The sequence below is a fragment of the Monodelphis domestica genome, chromosome 6 (genome assembly GCF_027887165.1).
Source record: "Monodelphis domestica isolate mMonDom1 chromosome 6, mMonDom1.pri, whole genome shotgun sequence".
NCBI lineage: Eukaryota > Metazoa > Chordata > Mammalia > Didelphimorphia > Didelphidae > Monodelphis > Monodelphis domestica.
Genome location: NC_077232.1, coordinates 70,134,640 through 70,144,581, shown reverse-complemented (window position 1 = coordinate 70,144,581; position 9,942 = coordinate 70,134,640). Strand labels below are relative to the sequence as shown.

At 36.2% G+C, this 9,942-nt stretch overlaps 1 protein-coding gene across 1 annotated transcript; it reads right to left on the bottom strand.

Moving 5' to 3' along the window:
- Positions 1–452: 452 nt before the first annotated feature.
- LOC100616761 (olfactory receptor 508-like) lies at positions 453–9,491 on the bottom strand. Its single transcript, XM_016423617.2, has 2 exons — positions 9,480–9,491; positions 453–1,446 (listed from the first exon to the last, which is right to left on the bottom strand). The coding sequence occupies exons 1-2, from the start codon at positions 9,489–9,491 to the stop codon at positions 508–510; spliced, it is 951 nt and encodes a 316-aa protein (XP_016279103.2). The 3' UTR covers positions 453–507.
- Between the last annotated feature and the right edge of the window lie 451 nt (positions 9,492–9,942).

The following is a 9,942-nucleotide window of genomic DNA, read 5'->3' as shown; positions in this document are numbered from 1 at the left end:
CAAAAACAAAGCAGATGCCCAGTAATTAAGGAATAGCTATAGAATTTGTGGTACATAAACTTAATGGAATATTATTGTGCAATAAGAAACTACAAATATGATGAATAATAAAACATAAAAGAGATTTATATGATCTAATGCAAAATTATACAACTTGAGTCAAGAAAAATACACACAATGAATATAATAGTTTAAATGAAGAAGAATAATCATGATAAAACAATTCACAATGACTACAGCAAAAATAAGAGGTTCAAAGTTACAAAACATGGCATATATCTTCAGATTGTTACAATCAAAATTTGATTTTACAAATTTAACCCAATAAAATGAAAATATACTTTTTTGGCTTTAAGATGATCGATATCAAGGAATCATAACCATTATGTTAGTAGATATTAACTCCATATGGACAAAGAGGATTTCATTTTTGTCTCTGTATATACCAAACTGAGCACAGTGCCAGGTGCAGAGTATGAAATCAATACTTTTTGTACTGAAAAGAATTCACAAAAATGGATATTTTCTACTCATCAGTTTTCTCAGAGCCCCTTTTACTTCACTGTTTCTCAGACTATAGATCAGGGGGTTCAACATGGGGATCATCACAATGTAGAAAACAGATACCACTTTATTCTCCTCTGTTGAATAGCTGGACTTGGGCAGCACATAAATGAATGTAGTGGTCCCATAGAACAGAGTAACTGCTGTGAGATGGGAGCTACAAGTTGAGAAAGCTTTGGATCTCCCCTCTATGGAACTTATCTTCAGGACTGAGGAGAGGATATATACATAAGAGATTATGATAATTAACACTGTGGTTGCCATTACTGACCCAGCAGAAGTAGCAGGAAGAATTTCAGCAAGATCATCTTGGTAGGAAGAAAGCTTCAAAACTGGTAAATAATCACAGCAAAAATGATTGATCTGATTGGATCCACAGAAGGACCGATTCAATAAGCAGCCAATGAAAATCCAAGCATTTACACAACCACCCAGGTAGGATATAATGAGTAGCAGAGTAGAGACCCTTGTAGACATGATGGTGGAGTAGAGTAAGGGGCTACAGATGGCCACATACCGGTCATAGGCCATCACGGCAAGCAGGAAGCATTCAGTCGTTCCAAAGGTGGCTCCACAGAACATTTGGGCCACACAGCCTCCCAGAGGAATTGAGATTTTGTCCACAAGGAAGTTCTTAAGCATAACAGGTGTGACAGATGAGGAATAAGCAGTATCTACAAAAGCCAAGTGGCTAAGAAAAAGGTACATTGGAGTGTGAAGTTGGGAGCTATATCTAATCAATATGATTATGCTAAGGTTACCAACTAGTGTGAGAGCATAAACAGCTAGAAATATCACAAAGAGAATGACACAAAGGGTTGGATCATCTGTCAACCCCAAAACAATAAATTCAGTCACAACAGTGCAGTTATTGCCAGACATCTGTCTTGGAAAGAGTGCCTATTAAATGGAAGAAAAGAAAATTAAAATAGTATGCAGAGCTAAGACTTGGATGTGTCTTAATATAATCAGGAAGCATTTACTGTCTGCCTCCTTTGTGCCAATTCAACTAATTTACTCACATGCTTTGATGGTACATGCAATGGCAGAGTGTCCATAAACTAAGCAGAGTTATACAAATATTGTTCCTCCAAATTTTTCTTTGTGACCTAACAATACTGAATGATCTACCAATTTTACCATTGTGACAGAAATAGATATGAGGGGAAGGAAAGAACAGCAAAAATATTTTTAAGAGAAAAAAATAAACCATGAATTTTAATAAAAATAATTTCCTAATATATATTTACTTATATACTGCATATAATATTTCTATTAAAGGACAAACTACCTTGAAATGTTTGCATTTATTAATGCTTTCTAAGTTTAAAATAAAAGTAATTATATTCAAAATTATTTTTTTCCTGGAATATTCTTATTATTCCCAAATCTAAAGTTGTTTTGCTTCTCTTCAGAATCCAGTAAGGAAGAATACAAAATATTTAAATACTGTTCACCTCAGAAAAGAATGTACCTATAGTACTTATGTATGGGTCTATGGTCCAATGCTTTTTTTGTGACCACAAAAATTTGTAGAGTACTGAAACTTTCCAATATTTCCTACCGTCCCTCTGAAGAGAGGATTTTATATCTTCTTTTATGACAAAAGGAAAGATATCCCCTCCCAGACTCCTTTTTCCTTCCTATTCTACAATTCAAAACTCCTCAATGTGATCCTCTATTGTCCTTACAAAAATATCTGCAATGGTATAGTCTTTCTTTTCCCCAGGGCCAAACTTTCTACTTGCTCCACTGATTCCATTTCCTTAGTTAACCAGAAGTTGTCCTAATTGAAAAACTCCCTTTTTGCTGGCAGTCGGTCTACCTCCACTGGCTGAGGCCCCTACTGATCCCCTCTGTGACTTCTCTCTTTCTCCAATTCCACTTACTAATGGAATTATGATTATTGTTCTCTCCCCAATACAGGAGAAATAATATGAGAGCAAATATTCATAGGGTTGACACACACATATATCCCACTTTAATCCCTGTAGATTATTACCCTAAAAGATTACATTCACAGAATTAAAGCCTAAAGATCACTACCCATTACCCCTCCTTTCTCTCTCAAGCAGAGACATGCTCCAAGGCCCCACACTCAACACTGGCCAAATGCTCGACCACCGTAATAAATCTTTCCTCATAGTAACACACTCCAATGAATTTGTTGGTGGACAGAAACCAAGCAACATTGCCAGGGGCTTTAAAGTAACACAAGAAAAACAGAATTTGTAAATTGAGGAAAACCCCAATTCTGGTCTGCTTTAAGTGACCTTTTAACCCTGTACTTACATATGAAATGTTTTGTAATTCATCTCCCAAGTAACTGGGACTGATTGTTAAAGGTGATCAAAAGCACAATGATTCTCTCAGTAGGTCAAGAGGAACTAACCTCCAGACTACCCTATCCATGTCATTTTATCTCCATCACAAATTCTCTGTTATAGCAACATAGTAAATGATCACAGAATCCTTTGTTGTAGCAACATTGTAAAAGATTACAAGAATGTTGATTAAGTGATTTGTTAATGTGTGACATATCCAATTAAATGTAGAAGATCATGTATGTAGAAAATAAATTATGTGCCATAGGAGTATGTACTCACTAAACCTATATAATAAACATGCCCATGGCAGAGCACTATGTGATGCCTATACATGTAGGACTGAGCACTTAGTGTCTTTCACTCCATTATTCAACAGAAATCATCACACATAGCCAGAGTGGACCCTGAACCCTCAGAGAAACCACTGGATGGTTCTCTAAATCTTTTAATATTTAATCTTTAATATTCTTATCTTTGGACTCCTTATCTTTGGCCTACAAATGAGTCCATATATGTTCCATCCTTTCAAAAATCTTCCTTTAACCCTGAAATCCATTCAAGTTATCATACTATATCTCATCCCTTTTCCAGTTAGTTCTCAGTAGGAAAAAAAATTATACTTGTAAAATCCACTTCCTCTCTTCCTACTCACTTGTTAACCTATTACAATCTGGTTTCCAATTCCTTGTTCCACTGCAACTCTTCTCTACAAAGTCAAGATCATTTCTTATTTGTCTAATCATATTTTTGCAATCTTCATTTGAATTTCTTAGGATAAGAATTGTTTCAGCCTTTGTATTTGGATGCCTAGCAGTTGGCCAAGGGGAAAGAATAGTAAATGGTTAATAAATGCTCCTTGATTGACTGATTCTTGGCCCCTATGTAGTGTGTGACATAGTGGAGCACTCTCTCTTCTTTGATACTTTCTACTCCTGAGTTTTCATGACACTGCTTCTCCTGGTACTAAGATTCTTCTTACCTGTCTGATCATTCCTTCTTACTCTTCTTTGCCAGATCATGATCCCTGATAACCATACATACACTTTTCCTTTTCTGCCACTGCTCAATTGAGTGCATTGGTTTCCATAAGTCTAATTAATATCTCCATTCAGGTGAATCCCAAGTTTATATATCTGACTCTGAACTTCAATCCATCCATGGCCAGTAGTTAAACATTTGCAGTTCAATGTCTCAAAGGCAGATAATAAACACATCTTATCCCCACCCTTCAACCCAAACCCACTCATCTACAGAATTCCTTATTTCTATTGAGGGCCCCATTTTCCTTCTAAGCCCCCTGGTTTGCAAACCTGGAGTTACTCTCTCCTCTTCATCATCTTTTCCCCATCCAACGAACTGCCAATTATCACTTCTCCTTCCACAACAACTCTTCTTATGTCTACTCATACAGCCATGACCTTAACTCTGGTTTGCAGCTTCTGTAATTTGGACTATTACAAAAGCCTCTTAATTAGAAGTCCAGTCTCTCCTCCTTCTAAATTATCCTCTAAAATACTATAAAATGAATATCCTAAAGCACATGGATGACCATGTCATTTGTCTACTCAAACCATGAAAATATATACCTTATTGTTTTGAAGGCAAAATAACAGTTCTTCACATTATAGTAATAGTCCTGCACCATATGAATCCACCTGCCTCTTAAGGCTAATTTCACTTTACTCTCATGCATATACTCTGTATTCCAAGGAAACTGGCATGCTGTCTGTTCCCCACACTCAGAATTCTACCACTTACCTCTGATGCTTTGCACAGGCAAGCCCCCATGCTCCAAAGGTACTACATCTCCACTTCTAAGAATCCCAAGCTTCCTTCCTGTCTCAGCTAATGTGTCACATCTTAAAAGGAGCCCAGTTTCTCAAACTCTGCCTCTCTTCAACTTAGGTATCTATATAAATATTTTAACCCTTCTCCAATAGAACATATGTTCCCTGAGATTGATTGTTTTGCACTCTTCCTCTTTGGATATCCAGTGCCTACATCAGGGCCCTGTGCATAGTGGGCACATAAAAATACTAAATGAACTGAAGACAACCACTCACTTTGGAAAACCTCAAGTCTCACTGATGTTGGTAACATTATCATAATAGTCACATCTCAGGAATACTAGCAACTCAATCCTGAAATTCAAATGTCAGAAATTACTTCCCCCCAACAATTCTTAAAAGAAACTACTTTTATCCTCATTTAACAGATAAGGTAACTAAGGATCACAGAAGTTAAGTCACTTAACCATTATCACAGACAAAGCTATAAGAATAAGATTAAAACCCAAATCTCATGACCTCAAGTTCAACAGGCTGTACATTACAACAAACAACAAATATATCAATGAATTTCTTCCCTTCCTCCAAATCCTCAATATGGGAAGGGTTGGGGAGAAATAATACATGAAACAAATGCACCTATGTATTCACAGAGGTCTTTCCCTAAGCTATTCTTTTTTCACTATGTTCTATTAAATACTTACGCTTTGCAGTGATGTTTTGGGATGCATAGTTTGACCTTTTGTAGCCTGGAATTTACTTACTAATATACTGTAATGATGCTCCATGAATATACCTCACTCCTAAATCTCTGTCTTAATACAGAATTACAGGAGACTTGGAAAATAAAGACCCAAATCAGAAACATCTTAATCTTACAAAAATAAAGAGATGCACAAAAGAAGCCCTCTGTAAAACTGAAATCAATATAAAATCTAACATAGCAAGAGGAATAGACAGGTCTCCATGAAATGAACTATAAGTCAAAAATTACACCTAAGAATTTTTATAGCAAACCAAGAAAAGCAGAAGTACTTATTGATGCAAGAAGATAAATTTAGACTCCAAGGAATTATCTTTACATGACAACAACATATTTATGTTGGGTTCAGTGGCTTTTGAGATATAATCCATTGAGCATATTAATCCCAAATCTAGCCTACATTGTTAAATAGTCATTTGAAATCCATTGGGATTGAGAAAACTCCAGACATACAAATGAGTTGTCTAAGGATTTCTCTAAATTCTCAGGGGCCTTCATTTATTTTTTCTTTCTCTCTCTTTGTCTGGGATTTTTAAAAGTAAAATCCAAATTTGATATCAATAAAACCAAACTAGAATGTATCATCTGACATGAAAGCTCTCAAAAAGTTTTTCTGATATGCAGATGTAGCAATTGTGATTGCAACATTGTCCACTAAAATGAAAATTCATCCTTGTCAACTTGCCAGTATCCTTTGGATCAGATCATAACCCACAGTGTTTACACATTTACATCAGTGGCTGATAGATCATTTGTGAAATTCAGTTTAGTAAAAAGTGCAGGTTCTAGAACCAATATTCTATTTGCATTGAAGAGAAATATCTAAGTATGAAGAGAGTAGTGACAATTTCTTCAAGCCTCCTATAACATTTTTCTAGGATATAAGCACATTTGTGATATATGACACAGAGATCTGCAATAGAATAGTTGATATATATGATATGTATCATAGCTGTTGACAAGGGATAAGAATCATTCACTCCCTTTTTATGCAAGGGGAAAAGACATTCTGGAGCTTGGTAAGATGATTTATTCTTGTCTCTTCTCTTTTTGAAACAGAGAAGCTTCTTACATCCTCTCAAAGAACATCCTTACAAAACTTTACAGGTGTTTTAGTTTGCCATGTCACAGAAGATGCTCAAAGTTGGAGCTTATGACTTTATGCTGCGTTGTTATATTCTTATTTTGCTTCCTTGTATTAAGTGGTATTTAATTTGAATGAACATTTTGGAGGAAAAATCAATTTAATGAGTAGAAAAAAATGGAAGCTCCAGTTTGTGGGGACTCAAGAGGCAGGCAAGTTCTGAGTTATTAGTTATGTAGGGTTTTTTGTTCTTTTTTTAAGTGCAAGGTTTTGTTTAATGACACTTTTTTATAAATAGAGAATAATTTTTTTGTTTGGCATATCATTTATCCTATAGTACCCAGAGGCTATGTTGGCACATCAATGAATACAATCTAAGGAGTTAATGGATTAAATGAAAAGAAACTTGTTATTTGACAACAGTGGTTTTCCTATAGACAGAAACCCAGGAACACGATACAGAAATATAAAAGTTAGGAATATCTAAGAGATGGGGGTATAATCTGTACATTTTCATAAAAAATAAGGTGGATTCTCAGGACTGGCGCTCTCATGGGACTTTTAGCACATGTTCAGTTGAGTGATATAGTACATCTCAAGTTTAGATTGTCACCTAGTGGCTTGCTCAGACATAGTATCCAAAGATACTACTATTAACCAAGTAATTATAACAAAAGCCTTCGGACTATTTCATTGTTTTATCTTGAACTATATTTTCTAACATATTTTCAGTCTTCTTACCTATACTGATTGAAGTAACCTAATTTTAGATTAGAATATCTTAACCAATTTTCTTATTCATTTCTTAATTTTTCTATCTCATTCTTTATATAAAAAGTTAATATACAAGCTAAAATTGGATGTATATATGTAAATCTGTATAAATACAACCTATGTGCACATGTAAATACTAATATACTAACAAACTCACTATATTAGAATAATTTATTAATGTTCTAATGACTTACTATAGGGACAGTTTAGAAAATTTGTTCGAAGTCCTAGGGAATTAGGGACAGACATAAAACTACTTAAGTATAGACGTTAGATTACATTATAATTGTAGGTTAGCAATTGTTAGTAATAGAAAATTTTACTTAGTGGGATTTATAGACATTAGAAGATAATACAGTTACGTATTCAAAATGCTATTGAAATGTTTGTTCTTGAAAATCCCTATTACCTAAACCATTTTCCTATACCCAAACATCATAGAACTAGACAGACAGAATATCTAAGATAAGTTTAGGATTTGTTATTTTGGGAGGATAAAGGAATATTTGATATAGTACAGGGTTAAGAATGAGATAGTTAGAAATATAACAAAACATATCCAAAAGGTAAGTATCATTTAAGAAATCCTGGGTGCATTAAAAAAAAAGACAAAAAGGGAGGAATGTGGAGAAGAGAGAAATTATAAGAAAATGCATGCAAAGGAAAGAAGCTGGAGATGGGTCAACTGTCAAACAAAAGAAAATTCCATTTGGAATGTTAGTGGGAAAAGCAGTTTGGAGCCAAGCCAACAGTGACTGTTTTGAGGTCTTTGGGGTTGATGGTGGTGACCCTGAAGGAAGAAGCTGGGTTTATGTCTGAGACTTGGGATAATCAAGTTGGAGGTGGCTTAGATGATTTGAAGGCAGAAGAAGAAGGACAATAGTCCTTATATATCTCTCTGACTGGCTCTACTTCATGCTAGTGACTGAATTGCCATTTCTCTCAATACCCTCCAACCTAAGACTCACTGTAGATAATAGGGAAACCTCCAACCCTCTTACCATATCTTCTATCTTTCCTGTTTTCCCTCAATAAACCCTTACTTGAGACAAAGAAGAGAAAGGAGTATTTCCTCTGAAGCATCCTAGCTTACCCTGAGGGACTTAGAAGGAGGATGAAGAAGGGAGAAGGGGAAACTGAAGGGAAGAAGAGGGGAGGAAAGGAGATCAGAAGAAGGGAGGAAGGGAGATTTAGAGGGAGGAGGGTAAGCAAAAGAAGATAATTACCTAATCCATTAGTTATCTATTATCCATCAAATAAACCCTCAAATATCATCTATTACAGTAGTTTGGAACTCTGGAGAACCTTAATTTTCCTATTATGAATTCAAGTAAACCCAGAGCAAGGAGCCCTGGGCAAACCCCAATGGCAGATAAAGGCCAAGGATTAGTGTCACCTCAGCCTACTTTATCTAGCTAATGACTGGGCTTGACTATCTTGGCTATAAGCCAAACAGAAGTACCATTACCTTGTGGGTTTTTAAAAAGAAAACTCTCAGGTACCAGTTGACACATAGCCATCAAATCTCTCAGGGTAACTGAAGCCAGCTCCCCAGCCAACCAAACAGTGGTATATCATCTTCTCTATGCCCAAAGTTGTGAAATTGAGATTACCTCCACCCTACTTATTTTTTAGAATTTTAGCCACCAAGAATATATACACCCCACTTAAGGATTAAGTGTGGGGGAGGAACGTCTATGACCCATGTGTGCTAGCAAGTGACAAATCAGAAACAACTGACTGCCTCCTGGGCAGTCCAAAGCCATGTTTAAGCCAACATTGGTACACATAAGGCACAGGAAGTAACACAAAGAACTACCTTTAAATTTTGTGCTCACTTCCTGTGAAGAAGTCTTCACCTTGGAACTTGACCATGGAGGAGTTTGGGCTTGAGATCTCCGACTACTTCCTTTTGGACTGTGACATGGTGACTAAAAAGTCTGGCTCCCTTTCTTTGGCTTTTCTGGAGGCACCAGCCTCTGGAGAGGCCCCTCACCTTGAAGGAGGCCTCATGACTGGAAGCTGTGTTAAATTTAATCCTCTGGGCCCCCCTCCCACTCACACACCTTGGCTGGGGTGTCTGAATTCCTGCCTGGTTCAGACCAGGCTGGAACAGCTATCTCTCTTCATCTTTCTCTCTCTCATTTCCTTAATTTCTTCCTCTATTGTAAATTAGCTACCATAAAAGCCATTCTGACTTGAGTAATTCATTGGGATTTAGTATTTAAATCCCTGGCGACCAACTGAAAATATATTCAGTCCAACCATAAATTTTACCCCTAACATAACACAATAGGTCTCCAGGTAATTGGGCCAAGACTCTTCTCCTTTCCAGAAAGCTGGCACCAGTCTTATCTTAGAATAACTTAAAATAACATGTTTATTTAGCTAAAGGGAGAAAGGAAAGGGTATTAGGGAATAACTAACTCAACCCAAAACAGAGATTAAAATCCTTATAATTACTATAATCATTCTAAACTAAATTCTTAAAGTAGTAATTAAGGTTAAGGGGGTTTGGTAGGAACAAGGACAAGGGCCAAAGAATCTCACAACCAGGAGTCCTCTTTGAGTCAAGTAGTAGTCCCAGTAATAGCTCTGTTGAAATCCACTTGGCAGCAGCAGCAAAGGCAGACAGAATATCAA